The sequence below is a fragment of the Henckelia pumila genome, chromosome 1 (genome assembly GCF_033568475.1).
Source record: "Henckelia pumila isolate YLH828 chromosome 1, ASM3356847v2, whole genome shotgun sequence".
In the NCBI taxonomy this organism is placed as follows: Eukaryota; Viridiplantae; Streptophyta; class Magnoliopsida; order Lamiales; family Gesneriaceae; genus Henckelia; species Henckelia pumila.
This window is the reverse complement of record NC_133120.1, coordinates 149,111,603-149,138,206: the sequence shown is the minus strand read 5'-3', so window position 1 is coordinate 149,138,206 and position 26,604 is coordinate 149,111,603. Positions and strand designations below refer to the sequence as shown.

General features: G+C 35.7%; 1 protein-coding gene across 2 annotated transcripts in view; it reads right to left on the bottom strand.

Moving 5' to 3' along the window:
- Positions 1-16,760, bottom strand: part of LOC140878606 (sister chromatid cohesion protein SCC4) — a 38,617-nt gene extending 21,857 nt beyond the window's left edge. The window contains exons 1-9 of one of the 2 annotated variants that reach the window (XM_073282230.1): positions 16,706-16,760; positions 8,237-8,548; positions 7,767-7,918; positions 6,715-6,856; positions 6,264-6,380; positions 3,134-3,635; positions 2,954-2,992; positions 2,612-2,733; positions 868-1,014 (exon numbers count right to left, since the gene is read on the bottom strand). In XM_073282230.1, coding sequence (XP_073138331.1) covers positions 868-1,014; positions 2,612-2,733; positions 2,954-2,992; positions 3,134-3,635; positions 6,264-6,380; positions 6,715-6,856; positions 7,767-7,918; positions 8,237-8,449 — 1,434 coding nt within the window. In that variant the 5' untranslated portion in view covers positions 8,450-8,548; positions 16,706-16,760. Of the gene's footprint in view, positions 1-867; positions 1,015-2,611; positions 2,734-2,953; positions 2,993-3,133; positions 3,636-6,263; positions 6,381-6,714; positions 6,857-7,766; positions 7,919-8,236; positions 8,558-16,705 lie in introns of those variants that run through there. The other variant, XM_073282226.1, reaches the window with a different exon arrangement.
- Between the last annotated feature and the right edge of the window lie 9,844 nt (positions 16,761-26,604).

The window sequence follows — 26,604 nt, the reverse complement described above, 5'->3', positions numbered from 1 at the left end:
ATTTACTGAAGCTGTAAGTCGTTTATGGAGAAGCCTAAGTCCGTACAATGAAGACCTACCTTAAGAATACTTGTTTATTAAAAAGATCCCTAAGAACAGGATTATTATATGGAACCATGGGCATTTTGAAGTTAAAACCTGTTGGACATTAAATATGCTGGTTATAAACTTGATTAAGAAAATAACATATGGTCAGTACTTATGTAGGTAAAAAAAATATGGTGATTTGGAGAAGTAAAATCAAACTGTAGGTTCAAGACTTCAAAGTTTGGTGCAAAAGCGTAGCTCGGCGCATGCAGCATGTGAATTAGTGTGATTGAAGACTAATTAACTGAAATGGGTCTACAATGTTCAACTCCTATGCCCATACACATTACACAATGACAATTAGGCAGCTAACATCATTGCTATAATCATGTATTCCATGAGAGGAACAAACATAAACAGGTTTACTTGTCCTTGTGTTCACTGATGTAATGAAAAAATAACCAGCACTCTCTTACAGATTATCTATATCTTCACAAAGGATTTAAGAGCAGGCTTATTCTCATTTTTAGTTCCAAGCGATGTATCGATATGCTCCAACTTAAAAGGAATAATCAGAGAATATGTGTGTTCAGTAAAAACATAAATTTTTCTTGTATTGTTAGCAGTGGGTTTTAGATGATATTTGCAAGCCCGTTGATATTCTACCTGTGTGGTATGCGGATATTATCTGATACTCATATCATTTGATTTAACTTATTTTCTTCTCAACACAGCTAAACTTCTCAACACAGCTAAAAGTAAAGATTATAAATAGAAAAACTCGATAGAACTTATTAATGTAAAATTACAATGGTGAGCAAGCAGATACAGAGACATTACCTTAAAAGCTTCAAGAAAATGAAAACTCGCTTCCCTGTAACAGCCAACTGAATGAGCGTAGTGCCCCCTTAGTGTCTCAACAGTACTCTCACAATCCTGCAAGATTGTCGGGAAGCGTACAAACCAATTTTGCATCTGCACCAAAGCCTGGAAAGTGATGAAATTAGAGTCATTATCACATCACATCCTAAAAAGTTAATGCCAAGATAAAATTAAAAGATAAATAAAAAGGTTAAAGTATCAAGAGAGGAGAGAAAGCACCAACAGGTCAATCAGTTTGCATAATTGAGCTTGACACACACAAGTAAAGGATTGCTCATGAAGTCGTGAGCTTCGCATATTGTTACGGGTGCATGGTGCACTAAGGCGCAAAGGGTTCCTGAAGCCTGAGGTGCAAGGCGCAAGGCGAGGCGCGCGCCTTAACGAAGCAAGGCGCACTATTAATTTTTCAGAAAAATATTTTTATTTAATGCTATTATATGACAACACACTATTACTGAAATAATTAAGCAAAGCAAAAATATATCATATCACAAAAAATATTTATCTAGTGCTATTATTTTATGGTAAAGTACATATATTTTGAGAGTGCAGAAAATCTTTCATCTTCCGCATATTTCTGCGTTATTTTTACTTTTCTAATCTAGGATAAGGATACTGAGATTTTATTTTTAGTATATTCTGTGTAGTTAAGAAATCAGCTACTATTAGCAATTTTTTTTTTCTTTACTTTTCTTTTCGACCATCATAAGTGTATGGTTTTTCTCTACTAATTTTTCTACTCAATCAATTTAGATTCTAGTTTAAACAAGATTGACAATTTAGGTTCTAGTTTATAGTTGTTATCTATTTCTATAGACGTAATTTTCGAATATTTTGGTAAATAAAACCTCAATTAAATGTTTTTTTAAATTAAAAAAGGGAAAATATATAACTTCCCTTAGGCCCATTTATTCTGTTCTAGGATTTGGTAGACTTTCCCTTTCTTATAGCAAAATTTAAAACAGAAAATAAATTTAAAAAAAAACAAAAAAACCGAGGCGCGCTACCTCAGTGGGGTTCAAAGGCGAGTCCAAGCGCACGCCTGGGCTGGCCTTATTAACCCACTGCGCCTGGGATATGGTCGCGCTTCTTTAACAACTATGGAGCTTAGTATAATACTCAAATGACTTCACCATTTTACAGCGTAAAGAAATCTGCAGAAGTGGATCGCCCCACACCTCCTATTTCCCCTGTCCTGCCTCTCACTTTCCAACCAAACAAGAAAATAAAAATCAGAGTCTGTTTCCCCTGCTCTAACCCATATGCAATAGAGTCTCATGAGTTTTTTTTTTTTTTTTTGGAGAAAAGGGTCTCATGAGCACGACGGCCATAAGGGTTGTAAACATAAGTATTGCCTAAACCTAGAGGACTGAGGATTAGATAAGTACTCCAACCTCAACCTGACAAGCATTTAGGCTTTCGTAAGGGGATGGGTACATAGTGTCCTTCTAGGAGTAAAAGTTTGACATTATTTTCAGCCAAAAGCAATTGAACAACAAAAAAAGGTTTTAAAAGGCAGGCAGTCTGAAGATTACATTAGAAATGCACAACACTTGAACAAAAAAACAGCTAAATGATATCCATTTCAAGTCCTATATCGCCCACATGCTTCACACGCATGGAAATTTCAGCTCAAGCGTATAAAAAAGGTGAAGAGGACTTGCAAAGATAATATATAGCAAATATTGAGGTAATAACGAACCTCTTGAGCTTCAACAAATTCACTTCGTGTAAGGTCAACTGCTACTTTATTTTCAAGGAGCTGCATGAGCAGCATCAAGTACACACCGGCAATCCAAATTGCTGAATGTTGCAATTCCGCTTCTGGCATCCAGTACATTTTGAGAAAAGATATGTAAGACTTCTAAGATATATTTGCTAATCACTATGTAACAGATCATTTTCATAAACCAGTCGCCATTAGCAGAGATGATAATTCTTTGTTCGTTTGGAGCCTAGTGCTCCTGACTGAAGCTAAAACCCATGCCTCTGAAACATACTTCATTCTATTATTTCAGATATATAATGCAATCACAAAACTCACCTTTGACACCATCGGTAATGCCCAGTTGAACCAGTTCCTCTAAAAATAAGACAAAGGGCTCGTTAGAAGTTTGAGGTGTCCAATGCGGTTTTGATATGCTTTGGTCTTGGAAAATAATTGTCATAATGCAGAAGGTACAAAGAATGATACTAAAAATGTGTTTTACTTTTCAAAACGAACCTTGAATGATTTGCGTTCCAGATTGAATCCTCTTTCCACACTCCTTAAATAGTCCTTTTGGTCGACTAAAGACCACAACCATAAGATCTACCAATGCATAGACCACACCTTTTGGCAGCCACTCACCATCAATCGGAGGCAAGGCCAACTCAAGCTTCTCAGCCCATGCTCTCTTCACATTTCCAAAATACGCAGGTTCCAAAGTTGTTTTCCCAAATGAACTCATCCCACTATAACTGCCGATCTGTTCTTTAAGCTTAGCTTGTTTTTTAGTAAGAGCATTTCTGTCTCTGTGGTTCAAATCAGAATGAAGGAGGCTATTATTTACTGAATCAAGTTCAATGGTTAGTTCTTGAACATGCTGCATTCTCAGTAAATCAGACTTCATAACAGCGTCCAATTTATCAATGCCAACAGCAGCATTCTTGTAGTCACATGTCCGGAGGAGGTAAAACAAGTGCAGAAGCTCATGATAGAACAGTAAGCCGAGGCACTGTTTTTGCTGTCTCATTTGAACACATGGAACATGGCACACAAGAAAGAAAAATTCTCAATTTCAGCAGATAGTAGCGCAAGATCTTCCAAGAAGGAAAAGAAAATATTTATAATTCGCTTATATTATAATGGATATAGACTTGCAAATGAAGTTCATGGATGTATATGCAGAATACAATCTCTATCAAAAGTCATATAATGTGTGTATTGCCATTAGATGTTATGCTTCATTCTTTGTCTATGCTCAAACAGTCAATCCATTCAAGAGGATGAAGATAACTGGACAAAATATTATTTTATGAAAAATATTGTTTCAATTAGCCACACGCACACACAAAGTACATGGACTAGATTGAGAATTAAAAGTTAAACCCATGACCATGTATATGCATTCTAAGCCATGAGCAAGACATTCTAAACACATAAACAAAACATATATATGGATCAAGCTCAAGGACTGGATTTCTTAAAAGCCATACCCATATATGCACACCAGTGTTTTAAAAAGCGTTGCGTTTGCCCGTAGCGTTTTTGTCCTATCATAGCGTAGTGTAAATAGCGTAGCGCATTGCGCAAGCTATTCGTGCGTGACAATTATTTAATTTATTTAATAAAAAATAGAAAAATACTTATATATAGGTAAATCATTGATATAATTAGCCATTAAACCATAATAATTAATCATTAGATTCCAAAATATAGTTTCAACATCCATATGGTCCTTTTCCACATTAACAAGACCCAAAGTTGCTTGTTTGAACCTTTAATTTTGGTCAAAATATGCCAATTATGAGCCTTTATTTTTTGCCCAAATAGCCCACGCTATTTGCGCTATAGCGCACGCTATTTGCGCTATAGCGCGCTTTTCCTGAGAATAGCGTTATGTAGCGCTACGCCATAAAAATGCGCTATAGCGCTATGTAGCGCTACGCCATAAAAATGCGCTATAGCGCGCTACGTGGCGCGCTATTTAAAACACTGATCTGGTACACTAAGCCAAGGGGCTAGGTTTACCCTATCTAGCCCCTAAAGTAGCTCTGCCCCTACACAGGTGTGAGGGATGATAAACAAAAGAAACTCTAGCTAGCCGTCAAACAGAAGTTCCTTACACAAGGACAAGGCTGAGGTCCTCTGAATTAAGAAAGACTGACATTTATGTTCAGTTTATTGACTAGTATTAGACAATTGTGAGATTGGAACTTATGCTATGCCATGATATGGATATATCTGGAAAGATATTATCACTGATTTCTTGGGATTGGATTCGTTGTAATCCCTACTCTGCAGAATTTTATTTGTAACAAAACTATATGTTGGGAAACCAATTATAAAGTTTTGGTGTTAAACAAAATTTTCTAAGGCACAAATAAGATATAAAGTTAAGTAACTCAACTGGACGAAGTTAGGCAACTGACCTGAGTTACTAAACTGGACAAGTGAATTGAAGTCGGTGAACTACTCCTTAAACCACAATTGGAATTAGTAGACTAGACTAGACGACTGAAACTTTCATGTAATCCAAAACTGGATAAAGCAGAGTATTTGACGACTGAAAACTACGACTGAACTAGGCACCTTGACTTAATCTTAACAGGAAAGTTATTCTCGACTAGTCAAGGATACTCGATTGATCTAATCGGAACTGAAGTTAAAGACGAATGACACATATCAGCGGTATTCAAGCACGTCAGTCTTAATATTTAAAACATTCTCAACATACTCAGAAGACTTCAGATTTGTCTGTTAGCTATTTAGGGAATATAAACATCGTACATTGTAGATGCCGCAACAGTGACAGTGCGCAAAATGTACTTTCTTTCAAAAATTATCTACAAGAATCACAACACAAAGCGACGGATATTTATCGTGAGGAACAGATATTTTTGAATACATTTATAACCGTTACAATCGATGCATATAAATAGGCATGAAGATCGGTCGAAGAACCTCTCCAACTTTCTACGCATTCTAAGCTATCTTTGCATTCAAGTTTTCAGTCGAACTTTCAAGATCACAAGTTCACAACAACTGATATAGCACACTCATTCAAGCTAGGATCATTTTGTGCTAAGTTCTCAAAGTCTTTTATTCTTACTTGTAAACCAGTCGAGGACTGTGTATGCTCTCACCCAATTTTGGCTGCTCCCTTTTGAATTAAGGCACAGACGGACAGTGAGTTAAAAAGTAGAAGTTCTTTTGTATTTTTATACTTCAGTTTTCCCATAAAATATGATAGTTAAGGATTTTGTCAAAGAACACTTTGGAATATTATCTGCAATCAACCCAATGAGGAAACAGGGGATTAAATTACAGATAAAGAGAGCATAGTATGCCGCACACCTAAAGTCTATCTTGGCAGCAGAATGGTCTAAAAGTCAGACTGATGGTGAATACTTGTGCTGTGTGCAACGTGGACTTTCATAAGAACAGTAAATCCCCCAACAAATTAGAAGTGAAAAGACTCAACAACTAATACAACAGAAACTAGGATTGGACAGTTTTCCGAGATATCGAATATATCAATCACACGATTCGAAAACAGTTTCTGAGTCAAATTGGTGTAGGCCAGTTAGAAACAGTAGAGAGTTAGAGAAGGAAGTTAAAACAAAAATAAAAATCTTGAGGACTTTCTTACCTTATCTGGCTCTACAGATTCCCATACCACATTGCATCTAGCAATAGATTCCGCTACCAGACTTGTGTTGTCCCACTGCATCACATGCACATGCAACAAGGACGTAGCAAAGAACATCTGATCCACACAGCAAAAAACAGAATTAGACGCTCATCTGCACAGCTAAAAGAACTGATCATATAAAAAACATAACTATTGGACGAAAAATTAAATAATAAAATGACCATTGCTTAATATAAATAAAAACACATCATAGACTTTCGAGATGAATGGTACATGAATAGCTAATAGGCTTGCCAAAACAATTAAGTAAATAAAACACCACCACAATTGTATTGAGATCACGTGATACGAGTGATTTAAACTTCCAGCAAAACAGTTCTTTATTAATCCAAACTGCAATGCTTTTACCATCAATATATTTATTGATTCTCAATTTTGAGAGGAGGACCTGCAATTCCGGATAACACATCTCTGTTGCAGAAGCAAGTCCCTGTTGTAAAGCTGAAATCGACCCATTATAGTCCCCTTCAATTACCAAGGCATTTGCAAGCTGAGAAATGAAGTTGCAAGACCATAATCTTCCCACAAACCTTCAATGAGCAATCCATAGCAGGTTTAGAGCACAAACTTATGATTAGGCATAAGAATAGGCATACCTTAGGGTTAAAATCATGCTTGCAAAGGCATAAGAAGATATCAAACTCAAAGTTTTTATCCTTCCTCACACAAGCAGCGCTTTCAAGTGATACTAATAGCATTATGGAAAGTATATTCTTAGAAGAAATCCAATATCAGATAAAACAGAAACATCGCAGAATGATTCCAAAGGATAACTTTTAGCCTTCAGATATTCATGAAGGCAATACCGTTACTGTTACATCTAGAATAAAACCAAAGAGCTCAATAATCAAGAGCATAATAGACTCAAAAATTGGATGATAACATCTTTCGAATGCTACGTAAATGATTCTTCATTCCTCTTCAGAAAATATAAGATTTCAGTGTGGTGTTGCTGCTACTATTATTAGTTTCTATTATAAGTAATAATGAAGCTTACACAACTGCTTTCTGAAACTCAAGACAAGGCAAATATGACAAAACATTAAACCACTGAAGCTAAATGTTCAGAAATTAGAGTGATTTTAAGGGAAATATAAAGACTTAAAATAGCAGTCTTGTCATTCACAGCAAAAAGAGGTTCTGTTCAACTGCTTTCCATCTAAAGCAACAACGAAAAAAATATAGTACTACAGTAGGTTATTGTGAATTTGGGTGATTAGACCGAGGGACATTTTTACTTAGGCCAGGATGTGCATTTTCCAAGATCAACATATTCAGTAGGTTCTCAATGGTATTGTTTAAGATTATATCTCTATAATTTGAATTTAATATGAGGATCCCCCACCTGCTCTAAAATGATACCTAGAGGTACCTATTATAGGACCAATAAGCAGAAATTGAAAACAGAAAGAGTGCACAAATACCATATATAGTGCATACCCATCTCCAGAACTTGCAGAAAGTTCTAAACCCTTCTTCAGCATCTGTTTTTGTGAAGGAATCGCTCCCACTAGATGGTAGCACTGACTCAACAGACTATATGTTCTGCACTTGAGCTCAAAGCAAGAAGGAATAGAGTTCAGGAGAAGTTGCTGCAGCAGTTAACAGTGGATCAGAAAATGAAAGAACACTTTTGCCAAGCAATTGAATTTTATACACGGGAACCTTGGACCTGAGCAATCAATGTTTTGTTTAGCATAAATTCCACGATATTAAGAGATGTTGTGACAAAGGATACAAATCTAATCTAAAAAATACAAATGCAGGGTTTTCTAACAAACGGTGCAGAGAGAAAAACAGGTAATTTTGCATAGAACATGGTAAATGAAAGGTAAAGTAGTAAAACTCAAGATTTAGCAAATACAACAAAATATTGCAAAAGCACAGGCAGCAGAAAACGAAAGGCATACTGAGCGTTCAAGATGAGCTTTGGCGTGGTTGACATTATGGGAGTGCTTGAGAAGTAGAGTAGCGATTCGAAGGCGGGTCTTGATTTCGATAATTGGGAGAAAAGAAACAGGGCTTTGACAAATGGCTTCGAGGCATTTCACCGCCTTCCCTATCTCCTTCCTCTGCTCGTGCTGCTCCGCCAGATTCCAAAGCCCTTCCGCCACCGCTTCCATATACAGCTGCTTTTCACAGTAGCTGTAGAGGAGGTGGACAAAGGGGATTTCCGGCCATTGGGAACTGTGAAATTTGAAGAGTTTCACTGTCGAAGCATTCTTTGTTCGATTTTCGGGAAATTTAGATAAAAGGGAGTGCATTCTATCGTATTTAAAAAGAAGGATTCATTGTTTAAATTATTAATATATCCTTTTATTTAACTTTTTTAAAAAACTTAAATCTATTTGTTTCTACCAAATATTTCATTATCCAACGTTCCCAGTTTTCACCCATCTTCCTTCTCTCATCTCCATTCTCCCTCCCCCTTTTCGCAGGTCACTTTTTTTTTCTCTCTAAATCCATTCTCATCCAACACATATCAAATTCCATGAATCAAATGGCTAACAAGGATCTGATAATATTTAAAAAATTTATATTTACTGGGTCTTAGGTGTCTTGGGTTAACCCAAGGCTTGAGTCACCCTGGTCGACCCAAGGAACCCAAGGTTTGGGTAGCTTGGGTTGACCCAAGCCCTGGGTCAACCCAAACTCTGGGTTTATCCAAGGGCTTGGGTCGACCCAAGGAACCCAAGGTTTGGGTAGCTTGGGTCGACCCAAGCCCTGGGCAAAGCTTGGGTCAGCCCAGGGCTTGGGTCGACCCAAGCTTTGGGTTGACCCAAAGCTTGGGTAGGGCTTGGGTCGACCCAAGCTTTGGGTCAACCCAAAGCTTGGGTCGACCCAAGCCCTGGGTTGACCCAAGCTCTGCCCAGGGCTTGGGTCGACCCAAAGCTTGGGTCAACCCAAGCCTTCCTTGGGTAAACCCAAGCCTTGGGTTGACCCACGCTTGGGTTTCACTTGAGCTTGGCTAGATACATAGATTTGTTTGATCCATGATTCAGTATTTATTTTTTATTGTTCTAATGTATTTGTTTTATTTTTATTTTTTCATAGGTATATTTGCCAACAAAACTGGGCAGAAATGCAATTTTTCGTGTGAAATTGACAATTGAGTCGAGATATAAAGAGACTGCCCAGAAGATTCATAACTATCTGAACAACGAGGAAATAGCAACGTTTTTTGATCAGTCACCATTTGGTAACCTCGTTAGGTATCACCGAGATTTTAATGTTTCAAGTCAAATTATGTGGTATCTAATGAGTAGCCAGATAGTTGATAACGGTAGTGATGATTTTTGGATGGTCGTGCGTAAAAGGCCAGTTAGATTTTCTATGTTAGAATATTGTTTAATAACAGGTCTCAGCTGCAGTATAGAGCCGACAGATCTACCAGATGTAGAAAGTATCTTTGTCTCGAGACACTTTGTTGGTAAGTCTCAAATTTTTCTTAGTGATTTGGAGACAAAGATTACTGCCGTAGGACAAAATGAGACTGTGGGGATAGATGTGGAGAAGTTGAAGATGGCTAATCTTTACTTTTATTCTGCTGTATTCTGTGGGGGGAGTAGGAAAAAAAACATGAAGGTCGACCGTACATGTCTAAGTCTTATAGATGATTTGGATAGGTTTAATAAGTATCCCTGGGGTAGAATAGCCTATCATGATGCCGTCAAATCTTTGAAGAAGGACCTTTTAAAGAAATATACTTCCCAGGGACATGGTTGTAAAGAAGTTCATGGCAATTTTCTTCTATGTGGTTTTGTGCTGCCTCTGCAGGTATATCATTTTTTGAATGTTAAAAGTGACTTTGTTATTTTTATTTATAATAATAATATTGTTTGAAATAATTTTCGCAGATCTTGTCTTATGAATATTATCCTAGTGTGGCACAAAAGTTTGCCAAGAGAAAAGATATGGTAGACGGTTTGATTTTGCCCAGGATGTTTCAGTGGGTGACGAACATGTGGCCTGCAAATCGTGCCCCGTCTGATGTTGATGTTAGTGCAGCATTTGGTGCCTGTGATATAAACGTAAGTAATATTAATTAATTTGATATCGTAGCTGTGGACATAATTTTTTTTATTTATCTGATACGATTTTAAATAAATATAGGATTGTGTTGGATATTTGACTCCTACTTATGAGGAGCTCATGTCATCGTATTATACCACCGGTGTTTTTGTTGATTCTGCACCAGATGTCGTCACCACTCGGGTACTAGAGTTGTGGAGTCAGGGTAAGGCTGTTATATGCAGCCAGCACCCTCTCGAGCATGATGTCACTAGATCCAGCTCTAACAACCCTTCTATTGAAGCCACTAGATCCAGCTCCAGCACCCCTTCTGCTGATGCCATTAGATCCAGCTCTAGCACTCTTCGTCCCATTCGTACGGGGCCTAGAGTCTACGTTGGAGCCAATCCTACTCGCCGCACATCATCCCTTGACCATCATTTTGGGCGGCGTTTGAGTGAATTGGATGATACCGTTAACTCATTGCGTCTTGAGATGAGAGCACAATTTATCGACACCAGAGCGTGTATAAGGCAAATGAAAGCTGGTTTTGATGAGTTGAGATCGAGTTTGACTGAACAGATTAGAGCAGGTTTGGCTGAGATCAGGTCTCAGACGGCGGTACATGTTCAGAGAGATTATAGCATGGTCTATAGCAGAAGGCAAAAGAGAAAATCATCTGTACTTGAGGCAGACGTTGGTGAGTAATTTTTAATTAAGTGCACATAAGAGAATTATGTATTAAAATTGTCATTTTAATTTTAAGTTGTTTGATGTATACTGTTAGGTGTTGATGATAATATGATCAGGGAATTGTTTCCCAAAAATAGCCGAGTTGAGCTGCCAACTATACCAGAGGAATCCTTTAAAGGTGAGTTAATGCATTTTTTTACGTATATATTTATGTATATCATAACATAATAAATGATCAACTTTATGTTTTTAGATATTTAGGTGACTCCTAATGCGGTTATGTCAGGTTCTGAGGCAACCACGTCGAGAGGTTGTGACGGTGTGAGGCCATTTGTGGAGTACTTGACTTTCAAGGTAAACAACTCGTTGGCTCGAGTTAGAGCATCGATGCTCGTAAGTTCGCCTAGCAGAATAAAAGGATTTTATGACAATTATGACAAATCGTTCTACAAGCCCATGACAATCGCAAATTCGCTCGTCACGATTTGTGTAAGCATTTAAAATTCGTGAACATTTGTAGATCAATTATTTTTTATCTTTGAAAAATATTCTTCTGTCGAATTTAGCTCATGGGTGAAGCTCTCCGTGGATTACTCGAGATTCAGCTAAAACATCCTGAAGTGATGTCAACAAACGTGTCCCTGATGGATAGGCATTTCTATGTGTCGATGTCCGTGGTGGATGAAGTTGAAAACCGAATTCTCAAAACAAATGTGGTAGGGGTGGTTAAAGGGATGGATCCAAAATGGCCTTGTGTCTCCTGGGCAAAGGCGCGAATAATCCTCATCCCAGTCCACAGAGATGGACGATGGTTTTTACTAAAACTCGTTTCAGGGGTCAATAAGTGCACTATATATGATTTGCAGCGAAAGCACGATCCTAAGTGCAAAGATCTGGATGAGGACATAGGGCCTATACTTATCAACGTTGCTCGTCTGCTATCTTTTGTTGGGAACAACCCACATCCTGAGAGGTCATGGTCTATAAAAATGTTTGATGAGTTCAAAGCCCAGATTAAACAGTACGTTATCATATCTCTAATGTGTAATATGTTTATCATTGACAGATGACTAATAGTTTCATTTTTTTTTTATTTTACAGTGAGGATTCAGGAGCATTTGTCCTCGCCGTTGCTGGATATGCTTTATCCAAGAAAAGTGATCACCTAGTATTAAAGTTAGATGACAAACTTGTAACTGAGTTTAGATTTTTTTTACTCTGTAATATGTTTGATAATCAATGGACTATTCATTGATCTTTATTTCTTTTGAATTGATGAATTTAAGGTTTTATTTTCCCAATTATGTTGAATCCACTGGTTTAACGATTTACAATCATGGTCGACCCAAAACTCATTGGGTTGACCCAAGGCTTGGATCACCCTGGGTCGACCCAAGGAACCCCCAAGGTTTGGGTAGCTTGGGTTGACCCAAGCTATGGGTTTACCCAAAGCTTGGGTCGACCCAAGCCTTGGGTCGACCCAAGCCCTGGGTAATAGAGCTTGGGTCAACCCAAGCCTTGGGTTGACCCAGAAACTTCTTGGGTTGACCAAGAAACTCTTGGGTTGACCAAGAAACTTTTCACGAGTATTTTATATAATGATACATGTTTTAATAGTTGAATCCACTGGTTTAACGATTTTAATATATAATCTTTCAAGTTATAACATATGTATATCCTATTTTCACGAGTATTTTATATAATGATACATGTTTTAACCGCTGAAGCTACTAGTTTAACGATTTTGATATATAATCTTGTTATAACATATGTATCCGTTATTTTCACGAGTATGTTATATAATGATACATGTTTTAATAGTTGAATCCACTGATTGAACGATTTTAATATATAATATTTCAAGTTATAACATATGTATATCCTATTTTCACGAGTATTTTATATAATGATACATGTTTTAATAGTTGAATTCACTGGTTTAACGACTTTAATATATAATCTTTCAAGTTATAACATATGTATCCGTTATTTTTACGAGTATGTTATATAATGATACATGTTTTAATAGTTGAATCCACTGGTTTAGCAATTTTAATATATAATCTTTCAAGTTATAACATATGTATATCCTATTTTCACGAGTATTTTATATAATGATACATGTTTTAACCGCTGAAGCTACTAGTTTAACGATTTTGATATATAATCTTGCAAGTTATAACATATGTATCCGTTATTTTCACGAGTATGTTATATAATGATACATGTTTTAATAGTTGACACTGATTGAACGATTTTATATATAATCTTTCAAGTTATAACATATGTATATCCTATTTTCACGAGTATTTTATATAATGATACATGTTTTAATAGTTGAATTCACTGGTTTAACGATTTTAATATATAATCTTTCAAGTTATAACATATGTATCCGTTATTTTTACGAGTATGTTATATAATGATACATGTTTTAATAGTTGAATCCACTGGTTTAGCAATTTTAATATATAATCTTTCAAGTTATAACATATGTATATCCTATTTTCACGAGTATTTTATATAATGATACATGTTTTAACCGCTGAAGCTACTAGTTTAACGATTTTAATATATAATCTTGCAAGTTATAACATATGTATCCGTTATTTTCACGAGTATGTTATATAATGATACATGTTTTAATAGTTGAATCCACTGATTGAACGATTTTAATATATAATCTTTCAAGTTATAACATATGTATATCCTATTTTCACGAGTATTTTATATAATGATACATGTTTTAATAGTTGAATCCACTGGTTTAACGATTTTAATATATAATCTTTCAAGTTATAACATATGTATATCCTATTTTCACGAGTATTTTATATAATGATACATGTTTTAATAGTTGAATCCACTGGTTTAACGATGCGTTACGATATCGGACAAACCAAGATGATGTCAGTCTCCGCAAAGAATCTAAAAGTGATATTATAGGAAGCTTTCTCTCTTCAAGTAGTCTAGCATTGATTGATTCAACCCCGTTTGTCGTCAAAATATTGTAACGAGTATTTGGGCAATATGCTCGAGTCCATCGATCAAGTGTATCTCTTTCGTCCAAAAACTGCGCAGCCTCAGGATATCTCTTCCTAAAATCACTGTATGCAACATCAAACTCGTTTTGCTTATAAATTTTTGCAATCTGCAAAAACATTTCCGTTGCGCCCTTTTTTTTGCACCTGGTTTTCAAATTCTGGGATAAATGCCACACACAATGACCATGATGTGCATTTTTATAAACACTAGAAACAGCATTAATTATTCCCTGATGTCTGTCTGAAATTATCACCAGATCAGTCGAGTCTGGTACTACTTCTAACAACTTTGTCAAAAACCAACTCCACGAAGAAGTAGACTCACCATCGACAATTCCCCACGCCAAAGGATATTGATGATAATTTCCATCCTGTGCGGATGCCACAAGTAAAACACCATTGTACTTGCCTTTCAACCATGTACCATCAATTGACACACATTTTCGCATGCTTCGATATCCCCTGACACACGCACCAAAAGCAAGAAACATATACTTGAATCGATTTTTCTCGTCAACACATATGTCTGTTATGCTTCCTCGGTTCATCTTCTCAACCATGTGCAAATAACAAGGCAGTAGAGTAAAATTCTTGGTAGGATCACCTTTCAAAATATTGTCTGCTAGTTCTTTTCCTCTCCAAGCCTTGTAATATGATATATCAGCATTAATATTATTGCGCATCATCGCCATGACCGCTTTCGGTGTTATTTGTACTTGATTACCTTGAAAATTATTCATCAACATATCACGAACAACAACCGAACTAGCTCTACGGATTCTCTTACGCCTCCCCGTCAAATCACAAGTATGTGTATTGCAATATTTTCGAATGGAGAATACATGTGAATCTTTCATCTTTGAGGTCCAGATTCTCCACTTACAATTAGCCACGGTACATTTCACAGCATACACCACCTGACTACTTTTTACTGTCTCAAATTCAAAACATGCTTCCAAACTGATTCTTCTTAACAAATTTTTCACCGCATCTCTGTTTGGAAATTCTTGACCAACAAACAAGTTTGAACCATCTGTGAATGAAAATGTGTCATTAACAATATCCACATTTGCAACCATATCTGACTCATTTCTTGCAATCACAACTGTCTCATTACTTGCAACCACAATTGGCTCGCTATCAATATCCACAGTTGCAACCACAACGGCCTCATTATTTGCAACCACATTTGTCTCATCAAAAGCCTCACTAATATTATTACGATCCAAAGAAACAATATTCAAATCAAAATAATCATCATAAGAGTTTTGATCGTTATAATTAGTATTGCCTTCATCAATACCAACTTCATGCACATTATCAGAAACATCCAAAAAACCAACATGTTCAATTTCAACTTTAAGCACTGGCCTCATTTTCGGACAACCAAAATACAGATATGCTTTCAAATCTTGATCATTCTCTATATAAATCGGTTGAATGTTGCACGACAACTCTAGAAGGTAACTCAACCTCAAGTTGGCAGACTCTTCTATTTTCCCAGCTCTATATAGTTCACGATTTAAATTTTCAAGAAGAAAAAAATCATCATATACTGGAATAGCTGCAAACTTTGAATTCGATCCGGGATTCCATTTATATACGTTTTCTTCACTCGCTTCCCATCTACCATCGAAATGAACAACTATTACCGTAGGCATAACCTACAAAATTCACATAAATTATAAGAATAAAACTATTTTAATCACAAAAAATAACAAGAACACTACATGCTCTGTCTATGATCTACCCATGGTCAACCAAAAGAGTTCTGGGTACAAAATAACAAGAACTACCTATGGTTAACCAAAAAATTTTTGGCCATGAATTCTGGGTCAACTATGGTCGACCCAAAACTCATTGGGTTGACCCAAGGCTTGGATCACCCTGGGTCGACCCAAGGAACCCCAAGGTTTGGGTAGCTTGGGTTGACCCAAGCTATGGGTTTACCCAAGCTTGGGTCGACCCAAGCCTTGGGTTGACCCAAGCTCTGGGTTTACCCAGGGCTTGGGTCGACCCAGAGCTTGGGTCAACCCAAGCCCTGGGTAAACCCAGAGCTTGGGTCAACCCAAGGCTTGGGTCGACCCAAGCTTTGGGTAAACCCAGGGCTTGGGTCAACCCAAGCTACCCAAACCTTGGGTTCCTTGAATCGACCCAGATTCCAACACATCATTTTTTTTATTTGGACTTGCTAAATGAAAAGAATAACGACTTAAATCAGATAAATGCTTACATTCAACAATAATGGACAAAACTCTCTTAAAAAACAAGAATGGAGAAAACTTACTTGCGCTTGTACTTTGATAAAATTTTGTTTCAAATACAGATGAATGAGCAATAGAAGATGTTTGAAATAGATTAGGTTTTTTTCACAGCTCAAGGACTAGCATCCAGATGAAGAGAAAAATGAAGAAGATTGCAGGTTTTTATAGGTTTCCCGTTTCTTTTGCGGGAGAATTTGGTTGGGGGAGAAGAAACAAATAATAAACCTCCTGACATTGTTAATTCTTTTAATTTATTTATTTATTAGGTTTAATTTTAATTCAAATGAGTCAACTCCCTGTTTTTTAAAATAAATAGTCAACATCCCTTTATTTTAAATACTTCACAAAGTAATCATACTATTTTAACCACCCCTCGATTTTCTGTTTGTTGGTGTGAATTGGGAAATTTAGGAGAAAGGGACTGAAACCCAACGTATTTAAAAAAAAAGGATCCAATTTTTATTTTAAGTATATACCCTCAATTAAGTTATTAAAAAAAAATAATTAAAGTTAAAAATCAAAATATTTTTTTTAACCCAGCTTCTGTTCTGGGTCCATCCAAGCAAAAAAAATCTTGGATAAACCCAAACATAGATCTATCCAATTTTTCTCATGCTTAGATAAAAAAGCTCTCGGTCGACCCAAGTATAAAAACTCTTGGGTAGACCCAAACTTGGGTCAACCCAAGCTTTTCCATGCTTGGGTCATCTCTTGAGTCGACCCAAGATTTTTCACGCATGGGTCGACCCAAGCTTACTCATGCTTGGGTCTCGGTCGACCCAAGTATAAAAACTCTTGGGTAGACCCAAACTTGGGTCAACCCAAGCTTTCCCATGCTTGGGTCAGCTCTTGGGTTGACCCAAGATTTTCACGCATGGGTCGACCCAAGCTTGAGACGTGAAAAGAAGTTTCCGCAGAGCGCGGCGCGCTGCGGAAAACAAGCTTGGGTTGACCCCAATTTGAGATGTGGAAAGTTATTTTCCGCAGCGCGCTGCGGAAAAAACATTGTGCGTCTAAAAAAACATTAATAATTTCACAAGTATGTTGATAAACATTGTGCGTCTAAAAAAACATTCATAATAACATATGGATCTAATTATTTCACGAGTATGTTGATATATAATCGTACATATTTTAGCATATGAATCCGATAATTTCACAAGTATGTTGACCTATAATCCGCGAATTGATACTTGACTCGAGATATAAAGAGACCGTCGATATTTATATAAGTTTGAACGATAATTATATAATTTTGACCAATAATTACACCATTTTTTCCAATGTTCATTGATAATTGTACATGTTTTAACAATTTATCTATTGATTTCATGATTATGTTCTATAATCGTACATATTTTAACACATGAATCCGCTAATTTCACAAGTATGTTCTAAAATCGTACATGTTTTAACATATGAATCCGCTAATGTCACAAGTATGTTGACCTAACATACGAATCCGTTAATTTCACAAATATGTTATATAATCGTACACGTTTTAACATATTAATCTGTTAATGTCACAAGTATGTTCTATAATGATACATTTTTTAATATATGAATCCAATTATTTCACAACTATATTATATAATCGTACATACTTTAACATATGAATCCGCTAATTTGACAAGTATGTGATATAATCGTACGTGTTTTAACACGTGAATCCGCTAATTTCACAAATATATTCTATAATGATATATGTTTTAACATAAGAATCCGTTAACTTCACGATTATGTTCTACAATGATACATGCTTTAACATATAAATCCAATAATTTAACAAGTATGTTCTATAATCGTAAATGTTTTAACAAATGAATCCACTAATATCACAAGTATGTTATATAATTATACATATATTAATATATAAATCCGCTAATTTCACAAAACTCAAACTTGGGTCAACCCAAGTATCAATTGTGCGTGGTCGACCCTGCACAAGCTTGGGCTGGGTCGACCAGGCACAATTGATACTTGGGTTGACCCAAAAAAAATGTTTGGGTCGACCCAGCTTTTGTTTGGGTCGACCAAGCATATGGATATGCTTGGGGTCGACCATAAACCTTGAGTGCTTGGGTCAACCCAAACATATCTATATGCTTGGGTCCACCCCAAGCATATGCTTGGGTTTATGGTCGACCCAAATTTAAATGCTTGGGTTGACCCAAGCATATGATTGTGCTTGGTCGACCCAAGCACAATGAACACTTGGGTCGACCAAGAATTATTTTTTTAAATTTGGGTCGACTAACTTTGCTGTCTTGGTTAGTCGATCCAAGTTTTTTTGGTTTATTATTTTTTATTTTGGAGAAAGTGTACGGACAGTCAACTCCTTTTTCTTAAAAAAAAAAATCAAAATCCTTATTTTTTAAATAATAACTATGGGAGTCCTATTTTTTTAACCAACCCGTGTGAATTCGGGGAAGAGGGAAAATTGGGGAAAAGGGAGTGGATTCTGATTTCTTTAAAAAAAGGAATTGATCTTTTCATTTTCCATTTTGTCCTTCAATTTAACATTATTATATATTTTAACATATTTTTTTAATTTTAAACTATTCTCCCGTCATTTCTCTTTCTCTCTCCTCTATTTTTTTCGTCAATTGGGTCTGATCAATCATATACTTGGGTCTGACAAAGCACATGTTTGGGTCTGACCAAAATTTGTCCGACCCAAACACATGTTTGGTTAGACCCAAGCACTTGTGTTTGGGTCTGACAAAGGTCTGAGTCTGACCAACCACAAGTGTTTCGGTCTGACAGTTGGGTCTGACCAAAATTTGTCAGACCCAAACACTTATGCTTGTGGTTTGACCAAAACCCAACGTTTCCACGGTGCGCTGCGAAAAGCAACTTTCCGCAGTGCAAACAAGTGTTTGGGTCTGACCAAAATTTGTCAGACCCAAACACTTAGGCTTGCGGTCTGTCCGGACACAAGGTTTTCGGAGCGCGAAAGAAACATTCCGGCGCGCTGCAGAAAGACCTAAAGCGCACCGCAGAAATTACATACGCAAAAAATTCAGGTTTCATTAAATTCGAGATGCAGAACACAATGGGATAGGGTGATTATCAATTTCATAATACATGTTTATTTGTAACGCATTTATTTGTATTTTTAACTGCTCTGTTTGTCAAAAAAATTAGGTAGGCAAATAATTTTTTCGCTGCTAATTTCACAAGTTTGACCAATATTTACATAATTTTGATCTGTAACTACATAATTTTGACAAATGTGGACATATAATCGTACATGTTTCAACATATGGATCCACTAATTTCACAAGTTTGTTCTATAATCATACGCATTTTAACATATGAATCCACTAATTTCATAAGTTTATCGATAATTACATAATTTTGACACGTAATTACATAATTTTGTCCAATGTTCATTAATAATTGTACATGTTTTAACAATTTATCCATTAATTTCACGAGTATGTTTTATATTTGTACATGTTAACGTATGAATCCGCGAATTTCACATGTATGTTTTAAAATTATACTTGTTTTAACATATGAATCCGCTAATATCACAAGCATTTTAACATATAATCGTATATATTTTACAATATGAATCCGTTAATTTGACAAGTATGTTCTATAATCATACGTGCTTTTAAAATATGAATACATAATTTGACAAGTATGTTCTATAATCTTATATATTTTAACATATGAATCCACAATTTATAACATATATATCAGATATTTTCACGAGTATGTTGTCTAATTATACATGTTGTAACATATTAATCGAGTAATTTCATGATTATGTTATATGATTATACATATTGTAACATATCAATAATCTAATTTCATTATTATATTATATGATTATACACATTTTAACATAAGAATCAACCAATTTCACTATTATGCTATATGATTATACATATTTTAATATAAGAATCAACTGATTTCACAATTATGCTATATGATTATACATATTGTAACATATTAATCGACTGATTTCACGATTATGTTATATGATTATACATATTGTAGCATATTAATCGACTGATTTCACGATTATGTTATATGATTATACATATTGTAACATATCAATCAACTAAATCCATGATTATATTATATGATTATACACATTTTAATATAAGAATCAACCGATTTTACTATTTTATATGATTATACATATTGTAACATATATTCGTTATTTTCACGATTATGTTGTATGATTATACATGTTGTAATATATTAATCGACTGATTTCACAATTATGTTATATGGTTGTACATATTGTAACATATCAATCAACTAATTTATGATTATATTATATGATTATATACATTTTAATATAAGAGTTAACTCATTTCACTATTATGTTATATGATTATACATATTTTAATATAAGAATCAACTGATTTCATTATTATGTTATATGATTATACATATAGTAACATATCGATCATACTAATCGATGGACATTATTTTGATTTGTAATTTTTTGAGATATGAATCAATTAATTTCACGATTATGTTATATTGTAATACATATTTTGATATAATAATAAAATGATTTCATGTTTATGTTATATTATTATATTTATCAAATGATTATGTTATATTATTATATTATGAATCAATTGATTTCATTCATATGTTAAAATATTATATATATTTTAAGATATGAATCCATTAATTTCACGATTATGTTATATAATGATACATATTTTGATATATGAATCAATTGATTTCATTCATATATAATCAAATGATTTCATGTTTATGTTATATTATTATACATATTTTAAGATTTGAATACACTAATTTCATTATTATGTTATAAGATATACATATTTTGATATAGAAATCAAATGAGATATGTATCCACTAATTTCACTTATATGATTATAAATGTTTTGACTATAAATCAACTGATTTTATTGATTATATTATATTATTATATACATTTAAGATATGAATTCATAAATTTCATGATTATGTTATATAATGATACATATTACAATATAAGAATGAAATGATTTCATGTTTACGTTAGATCACATGGTCCGCCAATAGTAGGGATGGCAACGGGGCGGGTCTGGGGTGGGTTTGGCTAAACCCGAGATCCGCCCCGCCTCCCTTTGGACCCGCCCCGCGAACTCGGAGGGTCTAATTTGGATTAGACCCGTTGGACCCGCCAGAAATTAAATAATTTTAAATTTATTAAATTAAAAAATATAAAATTAACAAAAATAATTAAATTTAATTTCAAATATATATTGATAGTATTTAAAACAAAAAAAAATATATTCTCACAAGTTAAAATTGATCAATTTGTAATTAATTAATAATTATTAACCAAAAAAATATTATATTAATGATATATTTTATACTAAATATATCATAATAAAATAAATTGATTTCAATACAATAATATTATACACTAAAATTATGGATAAAATATTAATTATTTAGTATAAAAATATGATTATATATTATTAATATTACATATATATTTTATATTTATATATATACATGTACATTTTAGATTTATATATACATATATACATGGCGGTGCGGGTCCGGGATGGGTTTGTCCAAACCCGAGACCCGCCCCGGACCCATTTGTGGACCCACCTCGCCGGGTTTGATGCAGGGTCGGGTTTAAACCCGACACATTGCCATCCCTAGCCAATAGTTCTTCATGGTCTAACAAAAGCTTCCATGGTCTGCCAATAGCTTTTCTATGGTCTGGCAATAGTTTTCCATGGTCTAACAAGAGATCTCATGGTCTGCCAATAGTTCTCCATGGTCTTCACTCGCTTCCCGTCAACCATAGAAACAATGATAGATGTAGGCATAACCTGCAAAATTCACAAAACTTTTATGTGAACAAACATATTTTAATTAGTAAAAAATAACAAAAACTCTTCACGGTATACCATGGTCTGCCATGGTCTGTCCGAGAGTTTCTGGGTCAACCATGGTCTACCTATGGTCTAACATGGTCTAACATGGTCTAACCCATGACATATATCTCTGCCATGGTCTGCCCGAAAGTTTTTGTATCAACCATATGGTCTAACCCATGACATATTTCTCTGGGTAGACCATACCATGGTCTGCCATGGTCTCATGATCTACACATAATTTTTGGAGCGCTACAGAACGCTAAAAATCTCTGATAAAATCAAACCCAACTTATTCCAACACCATCATTTTTTGATCAAAAATTTTTAAATGAAAAAAATGGCTTGGAGATCGGATTAATGTTTGCTTTAAAACAAAAAGGAGATAACTTACTTGAGTTTGAAGTGAGATAATTTTTTGTTTTCCTGACGATGTTTGGAATAGATGTTTTACTTCATAGATCAATGATCGAAATTATAGGAGCAGCCAGGTGAAAGAGAAGAACGAAGGAGTTTAAGAAAAGAACGAAGAAGAAGACACACCTTTTGTGGAAAAATTAGGGCAACTGACGACAACTAGAATCACATAAATGACCCATATGATTAATTAGTTTTATTAATAAAAATTTGATTTTAATTATAACATAAATGAGTCAACTCACTCTTTTTTAAAAAAATAAGTCAACATCCTTTTTTTAAAATACTCCCCAAACTAATCCTATTTTTTTAACCAGCCCCGGGGAAAATGGGATAGGGAAACATGGGGAAAAGGCGCATCGCAAATTGGTATTTTAAAAAATAACACTTGAAATGCCCCTTTTATCCCCATTTTAAATCTTTTTTTATTTAATTTCTTTTTTCTACTTTTTACCCTAACTTATTTCCATGTCTTTCCAATTCAATTTATCGTCTCTTAAACAGATTAGAAGGGCATCATCCGATCTCCCGACAGAAAGAAAGCCAAGTAGAGCTCGAAGAAGAGACGCTAAGGGATCCGGATTCGGACAGAAATTGGAACGTTTGAACTCACTTTCCATGGAGTTCTTCGCTTCCCGGGAATGCTGAATAATTCCTCCATCGAAACCCATCAGTTCACCATAGCCGATCGAGTCCACTCGGAACGACTACAAAATCCCTGCTAGCCTGATGCCACTTCCGCAAAGACAAGGCATAGTTCACTACACACTAGTGCCATAAGTTCTCTAGCCTCCGAATTACTCCAGTGACCCAGTTTGTGGAATGATGCATCAAAGCTACTAGGCCGCTGATGTCTCAGCTTCAGGCCACCATGCTAGCTATTGAAATTGACTGCAATTCGATCCAGGTTTTGTTTTGTTTCATTTTCTCTCAACTTCATCGGTTACAACGAGCTTGAGGGGGTATTTCGTTTATTTCAACATTTCTCTCAGAGTTGATTGCTTATTTTTTTTTGGTAGTTTTGTCTCAATTTCGGTGTTTTGAACATTGTAGCCTTGGTTTAGTAAATTGTATCACTGGTATTTCAGTTCGTTTTATTCGAGAGTGTTAGTTGGAACTTGGTAGATGCAAACCAATGATTAATATGTTTTCTTCACATTCTCCAATATTTTTTTTCGAGTTATTTTGAATAGGATTTATTTGTTGTTTATTCTCTTACTTTACATAGTCGGTGAAGGATTCACCAGGTTGGTATTCTTGATTTTTGCCTTTGGGTTGCCTTATGTTTTACTTTGGAAAAGTAGTCTGCCAGTCTTGCGAAAGAGGAAAAAGGGAGTCCGGGACTATTCCTCGCCCCAAATTGTTGGAGATTTCTTCTTCTTCGGTGTTCAAGAATCAACAGAAACATTGATTAATATGTTAATTTAGTTCTTTTTTGCAAGTCATTTATAAAATTGTTTACGCGTGAGTTCAATTCTTAGATATGATTATCTTTACTATGGGTATTTTATGAGTGATGTTGAACTAATATAATTTTTTCTCCTCTTTAGGTGACCGACCGTTATTCTCTTAGTTCCATTGAAATTATCCATCAATCAATGGTCTAGTTCATTGATCAAGGACCATTTAAACATCGAACGACAAACCATACATTTAAAGTTTATAACAAAATGGCAGATGAAGAATTTTGGGTAAGTCTATATTTTTATATTATTTTTATAGAGTTTTTAATTTTAATTATAATTTATTTTTGTGGAATTGTTTTATTTATGATGATATCGATTTTTTACCTCGGGTTCGGTCTGGTAGAATGGATCCTCAAAATCTTCGATGAAGCAGGTCGGGTCGGGTACCATTGAACTATGCACAAGCAACAGCTAGGTCAGGGGGGCGCCGAAGGTGTTTTCAGTGTGACCCATCCGATGCCTAAGTCAGTGTCTTGAAGGCAGAGGGTATGATTAATGCGAAAACTTAAAGATATGAGTGCGTGAATGTGATTGTGATGAATAGTGAATAATGAGTAATGAATGAACACAACCATAACAGTACCTGTATTTATAGGAAAAAATAGAGTAAATTACCTAGTCGAATTATAACACGTCCTGTGGTAGGACTCTTCACTCATTGTACCATTTTTGAGTTTATCCCTATCTCATGAATATCTGTAGAATGATCAAGCTTATCTCCAAAGCATCAGAGTCCTACTTGAACTAGGAATGTATGCTTAGTCCATTAGGCCCCAACTCGGGTCGGCCCATAAATAACAGCCCAGGTCAGGACAAGACCTAACATGTAGAAAACTGGGCTGGACCTTTCCTAATAATAATCCAATAATTGGGCCAACTCTCATACACCCATAATGAATGAGTTCGGGTTAAAATAATTTCACGAGGTATCAATAGTACCTCCCTAACTGGTCTGAAAAAAGAATGAATTTTAGACCAATAATTCAGTCCGGATCCCGAACTACCCATGCTTCATTCGAACATCCAGAATTGAATTCATGTGATGTGTTTCTTTTAGACGGTCCAGATCAGGATCCGCGTGATGTGCTTTTAATGAATGGCCCAGATTCCCTCTGACGGTTCACCTCCCAAAGCTGAGAAGACCCTGACTTGTCCCGTCCCGAGCCATAGATCAAATTAAAAATCAACGGTCCAGATCAATTCACCACCTATATATATATATATATGTCAGTAAAAATTTTGATTTTTACCTTTCACTCGCGCTGTTACTCTGTCAAAATTTCGAGAGCTCGCCCGACCCGGACTGCCTGTTCCCGTCCTGCTTTGTATCGTTACCACCACTACAGCCCTTCCATTTGTAAGTATTACCTTTCTTTTAATATGTCATCTCCAGAGGAGACTTCTATTAAGGAAATAGTAGAATTTATTGATGCACCCAACTCTCCCGAGCCCTCCGACTCTGATAATCCAAACTCAGATCTGGATTTGTCCGAGACCCGAGAGGAAAAACTAAAACGATTGCATAGACTAAGGTCGGATGAGGCCCGATTAACTACTAAGGGTAAACAATGGTTTGAAATATTGGCCTCCCACCTAAGTCCTGACTCGGGACATAGTATCAGAGAGAGATCGGGTATGCCTGAGGGTTATGACCTCCTAATCCAAGGTCGGAAGGACCTAGCTCACAAACCTCCCCTTGACTTTCTAAGTTTTAGCCTAGATCAGGTAAAAATGGGCTTGATATTTCCTCTCCCGAGCTGTGTGTCACAACTCTGTCAATATTTCTGCGTCTGTCCTAGTCAGTTGTCCCCGAACTCCTTTAATTTGATCTTATCTCTAGCTGTCCTGTTCTGTTTTTTTAGAATTCCACTAGAGTTAGAAAATTTCACCTATTTCCTACAAATTAAGAAAACCGTCCCGGGTCGTTTTTATATTTCCATGCGACCCAAATACCCCTTTTTGAAGGGTAAGCCTACCTCACACAAGGGTTGGACAAACAGGTATTTTTTTTGTTAAACCCAACCAGCCCTGGGATTGTCGGTCCAATTGGGCTATGAATTTCACCACCCCTGAACCCCCAGCTCTACCCACTCATGACTTCACCAATTTTATCAACACCATGTCCGCGCAAACCTTTAACATTGAAAACCTGATTGAGGATGATCTGCTCTGTCATTACGGCTTCAGTGGGAAGGGAGTAGAGATCGAAGGGGATGGAGGTAGTACCCCTGTACCCGTGCTACCCTTATCTAGATTAACTTAAACCCGTGCATTTTATTTATTGCTTCTTGTTTTATTTAGATGACAGGATCAAATCTGCAACCATGCCTGCTAATTTCCGAGCTGCTCTAAAGAATCTGAAGAGGAAGAAAACAGAAGGTGAAGCCGGTGCTCATCCTGAGCCCCCTCCTGTCGAGCCATCCAAAAATAAAACCTCCAAAGCCAAGGACCAGCACAGCGCTGGTCTTCTCAAGCTTCAGCAGCCGCCCATTGTTTCCTCATCCCAA